This window comes from Chiloscyllium plagiosum, unplaced genomic scaffold (genome assembly GCF_037043375.1).
Source record: "Chiloscyllium plagiosum isolate Xiang-an unplaced genomic scaffold, Cpla_swu_hap1 HiC_scaffold_2, whole genome shotgun sequence".
Taxonomy (NCBI): Eukaryota; Metazoa; Chordata; class Chondrichthyes; order Orectolobiformes; family Hemiscylliidae; genus Chiloscyllium; species Chiloscyllium plagiosum.
The window spans coordinates 59,235,891-59,253,596 of NW_028270140.1; the positions used below are offsets into that span (position 1 = coordinate 59,235,891).

At 42.3% G+C, this 17,706-nt stretch overlaps 1 protein-coding gene across 5 annotated transcripts in view; it reads left to right on the top strand.

The window, feature by feature from the left end:
* Nucleotides 1-7,171: 7,171 nt before the first annotated feature.
* The window catches only part of ror2 (receptor tyrosine kinase-like orphan receptor 2), a 403,971-nt gene continuing 393,436 nt past the window's right edge, over nucleotides 7,172-17,706 (top strand). For 2 of the 5 annotated variants that reach the window (XM_043714204.2, XM_043714214.2), the window contains exon 1: nucleotides 7,172-7,620. In XM_043714204.2, the coding sequence (XP_043570139.1) occupies nucleotides 7,527-7,620 (94 nt within the window). In that variant the 5' untranslated portion in view covers nucleotides 7,172-7,526. The remainder of the gene's footprint in view (nucleotides 7,621-17,706) is intronic. The other 3 variants (XM_043714195.2, XM_043714229.2, XM_043714222.2) reach the window with 2 other exon arrangements.

Genomic DNA, 17,706 nt, shown 5'->3' on the forward strand with positions numbered 1-17,706 from the left:
CTCGTTCGGTGAGGATCAGGATCTGACTGCATTTCCTGCAGTTAAGATAGGTTAAGATTGAGAGGGGAAAGATATAGAAGAGACCTATGGGGCAACTTTTTCACGCAGAGGGTGGTACGTGTATGGAATGAGCTGCCAGAGGAAGTGGTGGAGGCTGGTACAAGTGCAACATTTAAAAGGTATCTGGATGGGTATATGAATAGGAAGGGTTTGGAGGGGTATGGGCCGGGTGCTGGCAGGTGGGACTAGATTGGTTTGGGATATTTGATCAGCATGGATGGGTTGGACCGAAGGGTCTGTTTCCATGCTGTACATCTCTATGACTCTATGACTCTATATTGCCTCAGTGAATGAACCCTCCAGTATGTTCTTCTGAATGCAAGTGTGACATTGTCCCTGATTAGCAATGCAACTCCTCTACCTCTTTTACCGTCCTGTATATTTTGTTTTAATCAACGAAACCCTGGAACATTGAGCAGCCAATCCTGTAACTCTGTCAACCAAGTGTCTGTTTTGCCCACAACATCACACTGATCCAGGCTCTTAGCTCATTTGCCTTACCTATAATAACTTCTTGTATTGAAATAAACACACGATTAGTTTGGAATAGTGTGTAGTTTGACATCCAGAATGGACAATGAATGATTAAAACAGAAATGATCAAATCTTCATCCCTTAAACCTCAGGGAGTGGAGATGGAGAACAGTCACAGTAAGAGAGAGATTCAAGATTTACTTGAATGATGTTATGTTGGAGGAAAGGGTGTGATTGAGCCAAAAGGTAGCTCCATAAATGCTGTGTCTTGAAACCTTGACAACTATGAACTTGAAATTATTAATGTAAGTAATTTGGGAGATGGAGGAAAAAGTGGAGTTAATGGGTGCAGGGGAGGAGTTAAGGACACTGGGTGGTCAAGGATAGAGATTCCCTGCCTTCCTGTTTGTTGTTTGGCTGTATACCACTTTTTATGACTGATTATAGAACAAATAACAAAGAAAATTTACAGCCCAGGAACAGGCCCTTCGGCCCTCCAAGCCCACTGTCTAAATCTATTGCCCAATTCCTAAGCATGTGTATTACTCTGCTTCCCATCTACTCATGCATCTGTCCAGACACACCTTAAATGATTATGATTGATGGTATGGAAGTTGATACGATGTTTTCATTTATTAATTCATGGGATGTGAGCATTGCTGGCATGATCAACATTTATTGTCATTCCCCAGTTCCATGGTGGTGAATTTCTCTTTTAGGCAGGTTCTTTACACAGAGAGTTGTGAGAGCATGGAATGCGTTGCCAGCAGCAGTTGTGGAAGCAAGGTCATTGGGGACATTTAAGAGACTACTGGACATGCATATGGTCACAGAAATTTGAGGGTGCATACATGAGGATCTGTGGTCGGCTGAAGGGCCTGTTCTGTGTTGTACTGTTCTATGTTCTATGTTCTAACCACTGCCAAAGTACATAGTACAAAGTACATAGCCACAAGACAGCATAGTAACCCAAGAAGGGCTTTTGCCCAAAATGTCGATTTTCCTGCTACTCGGATGCTGCCTGACCTGCTGTACTTTTCCAGCATCACTCTAATCTAGACTCTGGTTTCCAGCATCTGCAGTCCTTGTTTTTACCTAGTAACCCAAATGTTCAAATGCAGGTTGTGCATGAGTCAGCTTTTTAAAATTATTATGCATGCTTGGCCATATTAAAAAAAGGTAAAGGCCAGCACAGCATAAAATATTTTAGCCCAGCTTTTCCAATTGCTAGATAATTGTTTCTGAAGCATTGGTAGGAGTTGAGCAGAGGATCCTGCTGAATCTTCATCATAGCAGACTGCAAAGAATTGCTTGGAAAGTTGAATATTGCTTCTGAAAGTGTCCATTTATTTTAGATTACTTTACAGTGTAGAAACAGGCCCTTCGGCCCAACAAGTCCACACCGACCCTCCGAAGAGCAACCCACCCAGACCCATTCCCCTACACCTAACACTACGGGCAATTTAGCATGGCCAATTCACCTAACCTGCACATTTTTGGACTGTGGGAGGAAACCGGAGCACCCACTGGAAACCCACGCAGACACAGGGAGAATGTGCAAACTGGACACAGACTCCACACTCCACAAACTCCACACTGCCTGAGGCAGGAATTGAAGCTGGGTCTCTGGCGCTGTGAGGCAGCAGTGCTAACCACTGTGCCACCGTGCTATATTGCAGAATTTGGAGGATTCTGCAGTAGAAATAGTTTGACTACTAAAAGAACAGTTTAACTCGTCAACTGACCCCATCTTACCTTACACACCCCCAACTACACCCCCCCCCCCCCCCCCCCCCCTCCCAGACCTCTGAGGCTCTAACATGATACCCATTTATGCCTGGGACCCCACACCCAACCCTCTGCCCATTTGCCCCCCTCTACCTTCAACATTCCATCACTTACCTGGCACATTCCCACTTTTGCCCAGGTACCCTACCAACTTAGCATTGTACCCACTGACACCCTATCTGACCAATTTGACACCCTTGACACCTGACAGCCTACATATATTTCATGTCAGGATATGCTGTGACTTACAAGATAATTTGCAGGTATTTATATTCTTGTACATATACTACCCTTGTCTGTTAGGTGATAGAGATTTCAGGTTCAGAACTCGCTATCAATTTATAAGTTGCTGCAATCCAAATTGTAATTGGTATGCACAGGTATCGTGGTGTGTGCTGGTGATGAAGGGAATGAGTACTAAGGTGGTAGAGGTCATGTCAGTCAAGTGGATGACATTGCCTTAAATCCTGACTTCATCAGTCTTGTAGGAGCTTCATTCATACTGACAAGTGGAGACTTTTCCAATGCACTCCCAACTGATGCCTTGTCGATGGTCTTTGATGAATCAAAATGTCGTTGATGAATCAGAAGGTGATTTACTCACTGATCTGCTCTTGTAATCATAGTATTTATATATCTAGTTAAGTTTCTATTCAAATATGCTTATTGTTGCTAGTAGATTCAGCAATCATATTACCATTCAATGACATGGGAAAGGACTCTTTCTTGTTGGAGATGGTCATTGCCTGGCCATTTAACACTCAAAGCCAGAATGTTGACTCATACAGTCATTAACTCATAGAGATATACAGCACAGAAACAAACCCTTTGGACCAACTCGTCCATGCTGACCAGATATCCTAAATGAATCTAGTCCCATTTGCCAGCATTTGGCCTATATCCCTCTAAACCCTTCTTATTCATATACCCATCCAGATACCTTTTAAATGTTGTAATTCTACCATCCTCCATCACTTCCCCTGGCAGCTCATTCCATACATGCATCATCCTCTGCATGAAAAAGCTGACCCATGGGTCTCTTTATATCTTTCCCCTCTCACCTTAAACCTGTGCTGTCTAGTTTCGGACTCTTGCAACCCTGGGAAAATACCTTGTCTATTTACCTTTTCCATGCCTCTCATGATCTTATAAACCCTACAAGGTCACCTCTCATCCTCAGGCCATCTAGGGAAAATAGAGCCAACCTCTCTCTGTACCTCAAACACTCCAACCCTGGCAATATCCTTGGAAATCTTTCTGCCTTTAAAGTTTCACAATATCCTCCCTATAGCAGGAAAATCTCAAAAAACTCAAACAGGTTCATCAGACATGATTTCCCATACACAAAGCCATGTTGACTATTCCTGATCAGTCCCTGCCTTTTCATATATTTAAATCCTGTACCTTCAGGATCCCCTTCAAAAACTTGCCCACCACCATTGTCAGGCTCACTGGTCGATAGTTCCCTGGCTTTTCTTTACCACCTTTCTTAAATAGTTCTCCAGTCTTCCAGCACTTCAACTGTGGCTATCTCAGCCAGTGGCCTGGCAATTTCTTTCCTTGCTTCCCAAAGAGTTCTCAGGTACACTCAACCAGGTCCCGGGGGATTTATCCACTTTTATGCATTTTAAGATGTCTGGTGCCACCACGTCTATAATATGGACATTTTTCAGGATGTCAGTATTTATTTCTTCATGTTCTTTATCTGCCATATCCTTCTCCTCAGTAAACGCTGATGCAAAATACTCATTTAGTTTCTCCCCCACCTCCTGCAGTTCCACAAATCGATGGCTTTGCTGATCTTTAAGGAGTCTTATTCTCTGAGGAGAAAGTGAGGACTGCAGATGCTGGAGATCAGAGCTGAAAATGTGTTGCTGGAAAAGCGCAGCAGGTCAGGCAGCATCTAAGGAACAGGAGAATCGACGTTTTGGGCATAAGCCCTTCTTCAGGAAGTCTTATTCTCTCCCTATTTGCCGTTTTGTCCTTAATGTATTTGTAGAATACCTTTGAATTATCCTAAATCCAATTTGTCAAAGTTACTTCATGCCTGCTTTTTACCCTCATGATTTACCTCTTAAGTCTACTCCTACTGCTTTTATGTCTGCCATCTATGCCTGACATAATCCTCCTTTTTTTTGACCAAAACCTTAATTTCTCTAGGCATCCAGTATTCCATACACCTACCAGCCTTGTCCTTCACTCTGAAAGGAACATACTGTCTCTGGACTCTTGTTATCTCATTTTTGAATGCTTCCCATTTTCCAGCCATCCCTTTATCTGTGAACATCTGCCCCCAATCAACCTTTGAAAGTTCTTGCCAAATTTCTGTCAAAATTGGCCTTCTTCCAATTTAGAACTTTAACTTTTAGATTGCGTCTGTCTTTTTCCATCACTATTTTAAAACTAATCAAATTATGATCCCTGGCCCCAAAGTGCTCCCCCACTGACACCTCAGTCACCTGCCCTGCCTTATTTCCCAAGAGTAGGTCAAGTTTTGCAGCTTCTTGAGTAGGTATATTCACATACTGAATCAGGAAATTTTCTTTTATAGATTGTTCTTACGTAAAGCATGTTTTGGCAGAGTGATTTGGCTAAAACGTCGCTGAAGAATTTTCAAGAAGGCTTACTTTTGTTTGCAATAATGCAATTCCAGTGGCGATCGTTTTGCAAGCTTTGTTCTGTGCATGTGAACTGCCATCAGAGCATGTGAGATTTGTAGTACTATGCATTGAGCACCTTTGTCTCAAAAATTAAACTAATGAATTTTCATTGGTCTTCCTCTGAGGCAAGAATATTCTTGTATAATTCCTGTATAGGCCCTGTATAGTTACCGCAGGATTGCATTACTCTTATACATACCAGTTGCTTTTCTAATTTGTTCTTGTACTTGCATATCACACAATCTACACCTAGATTATCCTTCTTTTTGCAAAATTGAAGGGGCATACATTAAGTCTACTCTTGGCATCTGCTTAAGGTCAAATAATGATGATAGGGCAAATTCTTTGTGACCATATTTTAATGTTTTTAGACAATATTGTAGGCAGAAAAAAATGGATATCAAGGCTCTCCTCATCCTGGATAATGCGCCAAGCCATTCTGCCACCATTGATGAACTTACTGAAAACATCAAAGTGCTATTTCTACCTCCAAACACAACCTCGCTCATTCAACCCATAGATCAGCTTTTAAAACTTATTTAAGACACACATTCAACAGGTTGATTGCAGCTACTGATGGGGATATTAAGGACAGTGTTTTTCAATTAGCTTTAACTTCAAGAATACTATTGACATTATTGAGGAGGCCTGGGGTGATGTCAGTAGAGACTGCCTGCAAGCATGCATGCAGTTTCTCCTGGATTTTTTTTCTAGATTTTAAGGGTTGTGAACCATCCGAGGACCTCCCAAAAATCAAAGAGTATGGTGTTGTTCTTGCTAAGCAAGTTGGCTTTGAAGGAATGGAAAGTGAGGATGTTGAAGAGCTGCTTAAGTCCCACTATGAAGACCTCTCTTCAGCTAATCTACAACAGCTTGTCACTGAGGGGCAAGTAGAAGTTGGAGATGAAAATGATGAAAGCCAGGATGCAGCAACACAAGAGCTTTCCACTTCTCTTTTGTCTTCTAACATTAAGTAAATTGAGAGGCAGTTGCAACTCTTAAAGGACAATGATTACAATGCTGAATGCAGCAGGGTAACAATTCATTCAATAAGATATCATGTGGCACCCTATGAACAGCTTCTTCAAGACAGAAGAAAAGGGGGAGAGCAGCAAAAACGGGATGTCTTATTTTTTAAAACAAACCCCAAGAAACAGTCAGCAATCAACCACAGCCATCCACTTCTGCAACTGTAACTGCACCTGCCCCTCTGTCCGTGCATTAAAAATATTTTTTCAATGTAACGTGTGAAATTTACTTTTATTTCATTCATTTAAACCTTCATTCAGGCTTTGCCTTGTGTTACGTTTTTGGGTGATTTTTGAGCCATGGTGTGTGATTTTTTTTCCAGGTTTGCCCCACCCCCACTTTTCCCGTAAACTCTGTTAATTCTATTAAGCAATTTTCTATTAAGTGAGATTTCAGTGAAACACAACTATGGTGTTCTCGGAGAACTAACTGTACACATTTAATAAATTCGTCGCCATCAAAGTCCTTAACACTCATTGGCAGTTCCAGTGTATGTTTGGAAAATTATAATCCCCTATCATAACCAACCTTTTACTCTCACAGATAACTGATATATCCTTACAAACGTATTTCTCAATTCCCTGCTGATTATGGGGGGGGGGGGGGGAAGAGAGTGTCTACAGTTAAATCCTAATAAGGTAATCGATCATCCCTTTCTTATTTCTCAGTTGCACCCAAATAATTTACCTTGAGGTATTTCCAGGAATGTTCTAAGTACAGCAGTTATCCATGCATTTTTTTTTACTGCGTCTTCGCAGTGCTTCTATGTCGTTCTTATAAATATGACCATCAGGATGGTATGGCCGGTGTGGTCCTCTCAAGGTTAGATACACATTTAGCACCACTTCTCTACTGTCTAATATTCTCCTTTTAGAAATAAGCCACAGTGCAAAGTTGTAGTTTTATGGCTGCACGAGCCTGCTTGTGTTTGTACTCCCAGATCCTTTGGTTATTCTCGCCTATTTTATCTCCCAAAAAGATGTAATCCTTTGGTGAAGGATCCATTTGAAACTCGGTTTGCATTTCTTGATTTTTGTTGTTATTGCCGAAGCTGTTCCAAGCATCCCTTCGAAGTTCTCTGGTACGACGTTTTCCCCCGCCAGGTTGCGCTGTTAACATTTCTCGAAGCGCGCGCATCGTGCCCGGATCTGGGATCGTGCGATACGTACACGTTACACAGACAAAGTTTGAGTGGAAGAAGACAGTTTTCAGGATCGCAAATCTTAGGGTTTCATTACTGCAGGGGATGTTGCAAAGTCTTTCCTCAGAAGAACATCACCAGATTTGTATGAAGTCACCCGCAACTTAGAGCTTTATCCCTATACGTTATGTTTTTAGAGATTTGATTTTGAAGAACAATTCAGTGGCTTTGTATAAGGTTCCTTTTTTTGTTCCTTCTCGTGGTTCTGTGGTGCCTCCCTTGGGAGCGGAGGACCGTTCGGTCTCCTTGGATGAACACGACGAATTCGTACTTTAAAAGAAAACTTGGTGCGGTCTGCATTTAATCAAGGAGTGATGTACATAACTCGGATAAAGTCAAGACTTTTTGGGAAAAATTTCGTGCTGTTTTTGTTAATGTGCTGCCCGCTTATCGGAGAGATTTCAACAGGTAAGGATTTTAAAACAAGAAGGGCAGACAGCAAAAATTAATGTGAGCGGAGAAAATAAAAGGTGTTCAAACATGAAACGTTTTGTATCTTCCAATTTACCGAGTACTGTAACAATGAATCACAGAAAGCCATTCGGTCCGTTGTGTTGCTGGGAGCATTTGGAATTTTCTGCAATAATCCTGTAAACCCCCCCCCCCAAACATCCTCTACCCAAAATGCAGAGTTTGTGATACCTCCATAAGTATTAAGCTATTTATTTGTAAAGTGTTTGCGGCGAGAAATACACAACTTTAGTTTTGGTTTTTGTAGCTTCTGTCTTAATTTATGTGTTCACAACAACAATGCTGGAAAACGTGAAACTCATGAATACTTCTCATTTCCTGTCCGCCTTGCTGAATGCATATTTGGAATCAGGAAGCATCACGCTTCACGTTAACAAGCGATGCGATTGTTTTTAGAAGTTTCTAAACTTCGTCATTAACATTTGACCCATGTTTGTGCCTTAGATTTTCACCAGCTTTCCGTTTTATATTGTAAGAAAAGGCTTCGGTATTTTTTCTTATTTGAATATGATTGCAAGAGCATTTTACCACCCAAGGGATGGGGTGATTGCATTCATTTAAGGCTAATTTTGGTGGAACGATTTCCTGTATTTTGTTTAACTAGGCAGACGTTGATTTTGACTCTGGAGGATTATGACTGTAAGTTTAGAAAAGGGGAAAAATCCTCAATTTTTGGTATTGAAGGTTTTATTTGATACACTATGCATCGGAAAATAGAATATGAAAGTGAAATAACTGTATTGGATACTTGTACATATTCACTTTTGTTGACCTATGGGATAACTGTTCAATTATGCCGCATTCCTTCTGCGTATGACTCTGGCAGGTCAGTCACCATGCCGCAGATTAAACTGCGTGGATTAATCAATTGCATATTGAGAGGGATGCCTTCCCGGCGAATTCTTTGTCGGCCTCTCGAATCCATTTTTCCTCTCAACGGGAGGCAACAGATGCTTACGTTTCCTGCTGTTCAAAGGCAAGTTTGCTGAGTTCTGCCATTTGGTTCTTTGGGGGGAGGGGGAGGGATAACAAGACCAAAAGCTCTTAAATTCGTTCACTTTAGGTGGATTTTACTTTCAATTGGCCCCTTTTAAATGTACGAGTATCATACGTGGTAAGGGTCAACGGTACATTTGTTGGGGAGGAAGACGTGCGAGAACAGATCAAATGCATAGTTCCACCGGCGTTCACCAGTGTTCATTCGGGATCGCAGACAGACGTAAGAGGGGAGAATAATCTCTGAAATGTAGTTGTGTAGGCTTTTACTGAAGTGTGTACTTTTTACGAGCAAAGATAAAATGATTGGAGACGCAGGAAATTTGTAGCAACAATGGTGAAAGCACTCAGGCAGCATCTGTGAGAATTTTTTTTTGTTTTTTAAAATTTTTTAGTACTGCATTGTCACTGTCATAACATTTTGAATTATTTCTCGGCAATAAAAACAGCATTGAACAAAACAATGGGCAAATGATTGATCTTAATTTATAGTGATTGTAAGTAATAGAAGGGGCAAACGTGGTCCTCTACCATTCTCATGATGAAATTCTGTTTTATTTTAATTATGCTAATATTTTTGCTCAAGACCTGTCTTGTACAGATTAGAATTAGTTTCTTTTAATTGACTGGCAATGCCTTTTAGCAGTGATTTAAACTGACAAGGCACACAAACATTTTTATGTCATTAAAACACTTGTGCAACTCTATTTCATTACATCTTCTCCAACAGCTCCTAAAGAGCAAATTATTGATCATCTAATCACAGAATCCATAATTGTAGAAAGAGGCCATTAGTCTCATCAAGTCTGTACTGACCCTCCAAAGAGCATCCCATCCAGACCCACCCCTATCCTATCCTATAAACCCGCATTAACCATGGCTAACCCACCTGGTCTGCACATCCCTGGACACTGTGGGATAATTTAGCATAACCAGTCTACCAAACCTACACATCTTTGGACTGTATGAGGAAACCAGAGCACCCAGCAGAAAACAATGCAGATGTTTGAAGTATGTACAGATACCCAAGACTTGAATTGAATCTTGTTCATAACCATAGTCTTACAGGACCATACAACTGCTGTCTCATTAGAGAAAGTGGTGTTTTAATCTGAAACTCCCCTTTGGCAAGGGAAGAAGTTGAGAAGGAGAGTCATTCATGATAACTTCAGCCAGTGTAGGAATTGAACCGATCGCCGTTAATACTGAGCTTCCACAGGTTCCCAACACTTTGATTTATGTCTTCATTTCTCAGTTTTGATTCAAATACAGGCCCTACAATTTAGGCGTGCCAGTGATCATGCTGCACTGTTGCCTTGGCAAAGCCAGAATAATAGTGACCAATAATGATCTTCTCCCTCAAGTTCTGAATTAGGTGTCAGTCACAAAAAGGAAAAATAAGAAAGTGATTATGAGTATTCAAATAGATAAAAAGTAAATGAGAGAAAGCAAGAGCGATTGTTGCTGCATACAAAGTAACCAGGCTGGTGCACCTACAAGTGCATATTGAAATATAGAACTGGATTGTTGGGGATCGTAGGTGATCACTGTTTATGACGTTGGTGATTGTTGTCCAAAGTGGGAGGAATAAATGGTGAGCTGGAGTTGCAGGAGTTTGAGCTGGCAGTAATGAATAGAGAGATATTTGCATGTCACGATGTTGACTGACTTCAGCATTTACATATACATATTTTCATGGTTATTGTAATCATGCCAATAATGTAAGTATTTGCAAAGTATAAATCTAAATTTCCAAAACTGAATGTGAATTGTTTGGATCCTTAGATCAGTCTTAAGAAAATCTAATTTGTAACTTTGTTTTTGTTCACTTATGACTATCATGAGTGAAAGATTTAACATAGGTTTATATGTTAGAGGTTTACACTTACTATTTTGGATTCAGGGTAAGATCAGTGCTTCTGAAACATTTCCCTACTGTGATCTGATTTCGAGGCTTGACTGTTGTCGTAACTGCTCGGTGAGAGCTGTGAGAATGAAGGCCTGTTAGAGTAGAAGTTTGAAAGTCCCAGATGACTAGGCTGCTCTCTAATTAGAGAGAAACAATTGATTGAGTGCTTAACTTGTGGGTCACTATGCCTCAGGCAAGGGATAGCTTTGAGAAGATGGGCCCATGGCTGTTATAGGAGAAAGTGAGGACTGCAGATGCTGGAGATCAGAGCTGAAAATATCCGCCACAAATTCACCTGCACCTCCACACACATCATTTACTGCATCCGCTGCACTCGATGTGGCCTCCTCTATATTGGGGAGACAGGCCGCCTACTTGCGGAACGTTTCAGAGAACACTTCTGGGACACCCGGACCAACCAACCCAACCACCCAGTGGCTCAACACTTCAACTCCCCCTCCACTCCACCAAGGACATGCAGGTCGTTGGACTCCTCCATCGCCAGACCATAGCAACACGACGGCTGGAGGAAGAGCGCCTCATCTTCCGCCTACGAACACTCCAACCACAAGGGATGAACTCAGATTTCTCCAGTTTCCTCATTTCCCCTCCCCCCACCTTGTCTCAGTCAAATCCCTCGAACTCAGCACCACCTTCCTAACCTGCAATCTTCTTCCTGACCTCTCCGCACCCATCCCCACTCCGGCCTATCACCCTCACTTTGACCTCCTTCCACCTATCGCATTTCCAACGCCCCTCCCCCAAGTCCCTCCTCCCTACCTTTTATCTTAGCCTGCTGGACACACTTTCCTCATTCCTGAAGAAGGGCTTATGCCCGAAACGTCGATTCTCCTGCTCCTTGGATGCTGCCTGACCTGCTGCGCTTTTCCAGCAACACATTTTCAGCCATGGCTGTTATAGTTTAGTTGAAGTTCCACAGCTTTCACCTTGGGACCTTTCAACCACACAGCATCAATATCAACTTCATTAGTTTCCTAATCCACCCTCTCTCCAGTTTCATCCCAGATCCAACCCTCCAACTTGACACTGCCCTCTTGAACTGTCCTATCCATCCATCTTCCTTCCCACATATCCATTCCACCCTCTCCTCCAACCTCACACTACCACTGCTCACCTGCATCCACCTATTGCCTTCACCCCACCCCACTCTCCTCAGTACCCTTTCCCCATCCCACATTAGTAATGAAAAGCTTGTGTCCAAAACGTTGGATTTCCTGCTCTTCAGCTGCTGCCTGATCGGCTGTGCTTTTCCAGTTCCACACTAATTGACTGTAATTTCCTCCCTCAACTTCCACAATGGCCTGTGATACAATTTATCCAGACCTGGGGATTTGTCCACTTCCAAGCCAGTCAAAATCTCCAATACCTTCTCACTTCTTAATCCTGTAAGATATAGGAGCAGAAATAGGCCACACAGCCCTTTGAGTCTGGCTGCCATTCAGTCATGGCTGATATGTTTCTCAACCCCATTCCCATAATCCTTGTTCCCCTTACTGATCTAGAACCTGTCTTTCTCTGTCCTAAATATAGTCAATGACTTGGCCTCCACAGCCTCCTGTAGCAATGATTTCCACAGAATAACCTCCTCATCTCAGTTCTGAAGTTGTGATCCTAGGTCTTAGTGTCTCCAACAATGGCAACATCTTTTCCAGTCCACATTATCCAGGTCTGTCAATATTCTGTAAGTTTCAGTCAGATCTTTCCCCTCACCTCTCTAAGCTCCACGGAATACAGACATAGAGTCATCAACCACTCTTCATATTGAGATGTTAAAGGGTTAATTTGATCTGTTGACATGTAAGAAATTGGATATCCCGGAGGGTGTGTTTTTCTGTCTTGCAGGCAGGATGTGACAATCTAATCATACTCTGTAAATGCTGCAATTTAAGGAATAACCTAGTCACATGCTGGTTTAAAGGATAACCTAATCACACATTGTTTATGGAAATAATCTTATCACTTTACATTGTTTTTGGGTGGCATGTGACAATGGAGGAGGAGCAGGGATTGTGTCGTGCGAGCATGATTGACTGTGATGTAAAATCCTATATAAAGGAAGGACGGTTCCCTTGTTCAGAGAGCCTCACTTGACACACTCCACAAGCTTTGCGAAGAGGATTAAGTCATCCTCCAAAAGCTTGTTCTTGCTGAAATAAATCATGGCTGTTCACCAAAGTTGGCGTATTGCAGTTGCATAAAGTGTGTTAGAATCTCAAAAAGGGAGCCTAACATTTAGCGATGAGAGTGGGATTCCAACAATGATGGACTTTTTAGGCGGACTGAGTAAGCGACCACCTGCATGATGGCAAAGTGAGACAGATGGCCCACTAGGTAAGATTTACATTGATCTCTCTCATTAATCTATCACTCAGTCGACCTCTTGTCACCTAGGACTCCGTAGTGGTGAAATCTCTGAGATAGCCTACGCACTTATACACCGATGAGTTTGTCCCAGGGAGGTTAGAGTCCCCCTGGAATTTGGAGATTAGAGTCCTCAAACAGCGGGATTTGAGGCCCTGGAACATAGTACATAAGATAAAGGGTAACTACTGTGTCTGTCTCAATCACCTTGCTTTAGATTGGTTGTTAAGAGGGGAAATCCCCATGCGAAGGTCAGGACCTTGAAGTGGGTGTGGAGACTGAGAACACTGAACTTGTAAGTTAGGAAGTTGTGACTTAAAAAAAATGGGATTATGATAAGAGTAGAGAAAAACAGGACAAATTGAGAAAGGAGAGGCAAAATAAAGAATCAGGGTTGCAATTCTAAGCCAGACTATCGAGTGGGAATAAAATGGAAGTACTTCGTGACATGTCTAGTCTGCCAACAATGTTTCAAAAATAATGGTACTGATGACCAGCCATGGTTACCCAGCGGTTTTCTGACCTCCTCAGGGATACCTATTCAGAACTCACTATATGTTCAAAATCTCCTTAAAGCCATCCTTCCCCCCCAAGCAATTGACCATAATCAAATGTGTTGCCCAAGTAATGGGCAATACAGACATCAGCGATGGCAATGCTAGAGCTAATTGAGCTGCCAAAGATGCGGCAACAGACTGCAATTCTTTTGTATCCTCTGTGAACCGGCAAGCGCTAAATCGATCACCTGCCTCAAAAACAACAGGCATACCAGGCATTGTCACTTTGCAGCGTTTACAGGCAGGTGCCCCTGACCCAGAAAAACAAATATGGAAGATGCATGTGTGTTTGCACTCTGCATCAAAACGCCTCTGGATCACTCCAGTTGGCCAAATATGTATACCTAATGCTTTGTTATCAATGCTTATTGACTGTCTTCATACTGATACCCACCTTGGCAAGGAGAGAATGTGTAATATCATGTTACGTACCTGGTGGCACCCCTGACTGGCAGAGGCAGTCCAAAAGCATGTCAGATCATGTCTAACATGCCAGCTAAGGAGTGCGGTGCGTAACAGGGAAAACACTCTTGCCAGGTGGCTCTTTTGAGTATATTCACCTGGATTTCATTGAGTTGCTGCATGTACATTACCATAAGTATTATCTTGTTCTTATTGATGTATTTAGCAGATGGATTGAAGCCTTTCCGACCAATGGTGTTAAAATTCCTCCTGACAGAAATTGTTCTGAGGTTTGGAGTGCCTCGGCAGCTTAATTCAGACAATGGCCCCCACTTTGTAGGGAAAATCAACAAAGAACTATGTGATGTTCTGCATATCTGGTAGCAATTCCATTGTGTTTACCACCCTCAGGCGGCAGAAATAATAGAAAGGGCAAATGGGATTCTTAAAATCAAACTAACTAAGTTGATGAATGAAACAGGCCTCGACTGATTGAAAGTCTTGCCTTTAGCCCTGTATCACATGAGGATCACCCCACACTCGATCACTGGATTATCAGCAGCAGATAATAATTTATGGCTGAACCAGTAGGACCCCCTGGGATGCCGACACAGACCCACCTATCCGCGTAGATTAATTGTTATGGGAGAGAAAATGCAAAGGTACTTTCAGCAGCTAACAGTCTCTAAAGTTTATCCATTCACAGGGAAAGCACACCTTTGGACCACTGCCCATGCCTCCACAACTTGATCCAAGTCCCACTCTACTTACCCAGTCCCCTGGAAATATTACCCACTGTTCATTAGCGCCAAGTTACATTCCTGGGAACTTACTCAGCACTTCGGGTAGACAATTGACCCTGGAATGTATTGCGGCCATTCTGGCGACCCCTCCTGCTCTCCCAGCACCAAGATCACCTGCCCGGAGTCGGGGGACACAATGGATTCAATCAGCTCCCCAATCATAAGCACAAAAGGTGATGAAGCTAACAATGGTGAAGAGGTCCTTACGCTTTTTGTCAGTGGTCTTCCTGTGGATATTAAACCATGTGAGCTTTACCTTCTTATTTAAGAGATATGAAGGTTCACTGATAAAGCTAGCATCAAAATGTTAGCTAGAGCAGCATGGTGGCTCCGTGGTTAGCACTTCTGCCTCACAGGGACCCGGGTTTGATCCCTGCCTCGGGCGACTGGTTGTGTGGAGTTTGCACATTCTTCCTGTGTCTGTGTGGGATTCCCCCCACAATCCAAAGATGTTCAGGTTAGGTAATTTGTCCATAGTGGTACTTGGATAAGTATAGGGTAGGGGAATGGGTCTGGGTGGGTAGCTGTTCGGAGGGTTGATGTGGGCTTGTTGGGCTAAAGGACGTGTTTCCATATTGTAGGGAAGCTTATCTAATCTAATTTAAAGCAGCCAGTTGACATTTGACAGCAGAGCAGGAGCTGAAGCAGCAAAGAGTGCATCAAATGGCATTCAATTTGATCTCGAACGACCTCAGACTGTCTGGTTGGAAGTTGCAAAGGCGAACACAAAGATGGCCAAAAGCAAACTGATGACTGCACCTAACTTCACAAAAATACACCCTGCCTTGGGAGCATACTTCATTGCACAGGACCCCTATGACCTTGCAGGAACAGCACTGATCCCTGCATCACCTGAGGCCTGGACTCCCTATTCACGACACAACAGAACTGACCCCTGCCAGACTGGATATTGTTTTCAGGTTGGACTTTGTTTTGAATAACTGGCTCATTTCCATTCAACATGGAGTGGGTGGAGTGGTTACAAAGGACTGCGGATTTAAAGATTTATCTGGTGCACACTTTCTTTCCATGTGGGAGGATCCTGGGGATGGACTAGTAATTCTTTTTGTTATGATCATTGTATGTTATGTGTCAATGACTTGCTTAAATACTGCTTGTCAGATTCTTATGAATAAGCAGGTAGTGCCTTTTTTAGCCCCATTTAGTTGGTTATTGTGGATTGATAAAAGGAAGGAATGAGATGTTAAGGCTTTAATTTGTTCTGCTGACATGTAGAAATTGGATTCCTGTGGTGTGTTATTCTGTTTTGCAGGCAGGATGTGACAATCTAATCATAGTTGTAAGTGCTACAGTTTAAGGAATAACCTAATCAAACATTGTTAGTGGATAATAATCTAATCACTTTACATTGTTTTTGGGTGACATGTGAGTGGCGGGGGTTGTGTCTTGTGTGCATGACTGAATGTGATGTAAAACCCTGTATAAAGGGAGGACGGTTCCCTTGTTCAGAGACCCTCGCTTGACATGCTCTACAAGAATCACAAAGAGCATTAAGTGATCGTCCAAAAGCTTGTACTTGCTGTTCACCGAAGTTGGTAAGCGTGTAAGAATCTCAAGAAGGGGACCTAACAATATGACAAGCCCTTCATTTCTAAAATTGTTCTTGTAAACTGCTTCTGGACCCCCTCCAACATGAGCACTTCTTCCCTTAGATACGGTGCCCAAAACTGCTCAAGATATTCTATACACTAACAATAAAATAAAATAACAGTATTTTGGAAAGGCAAGGACTGATTAGGGACAGTCAACATGGCTTTGTGCATGGGACATCATGTCTTACAAACTTGATTGAGTTTTTGAGGAAGTAACAAAGAGGATTGATGAGGGCTGAGTGGTAGATGTGATTTATATGGACTGCAGTAAGGCATTCGACAAGGTTCCCCATGGGAGACTGATTAGCAAGGTTAGATCTCACGAAACACAGGGAGAACTAACCATTTGGATACAGAACTGGCTCAAATGTAGAAGGTGATGGTGAAGGGTTGTTTTTCAGACTGGAAGCCTATGACCAGTGGAGTTCCACAAGGATCGTTGCTGGGTCCTCTACTTTTTGTCATTTACATAAATGATTTGGATGTGAGCATAAGAGGTACATTTTGTAAGTTTGCAGATGACACCAAAATTGGAGGTGTAGTGGACAGTGAAGAGGGTTACCTCAGATTACAACAGGATCTTGACTAGATGGGCCAATTGGCTGAGAAGTGGCAGATGGAGTTTAATTTAGATAAATGTGAGGTGCTGCATTTTTGGAAAAGCAAATCTTAGCAGGACTTATACACTTAATGGTAGGGTCCTAGGGACTGTTGCTGAACAGAGAGACCTTGGAGTGCAGGTTCATAGCTTGTTGAAAGTGGAGTCGCAGGTAGATGGGATAGTGAAGAAGATGATTGGTATGCTTTGTTTTATTGGTCAGAGTATTGAGTACAGAAATTGGAACGTCATGTTGCTGCTGTACAGGTCATTGGTTAGGCCACTGTTGGAATATTGCGTGCAGTTCTGGTCTCCTTCCTATCGGAAAGATGTTGTGAAACTTGAAAGGGTTCAGAAAAGATTTACAAGGATGTTGCCAGCGTTGGAGAATTTGAGCTATAGGGAGAGGCTGAACAGGCTGGGGCTGTTTTCCCTGGAGCGTCGGAGGCTGAGGGGTGACCTTATGGAGGTTTATAAAATTATGAGGGGCATGGATAGGGTAAATAGGCAAAGTTAAAAATCACACAACACCCAGGTTATAGTCCAACAGGTTTAATTGGAAGCACACTAGCTTTCGGAGCATCGTTCCTTCATCAGGTGATAGTGGAGAGCTCAATCCTAACACACAGAATTTATAGCAAAAACTTACAGTGTGATGTAACTGAAACTATACATTGAAAAATTGATTGTCTGTTGAGCCTTTCATTTGTTTGGATACCATGATAGTTTCACTTCTTTCATGTGTAAATCACAAAACCTTTTT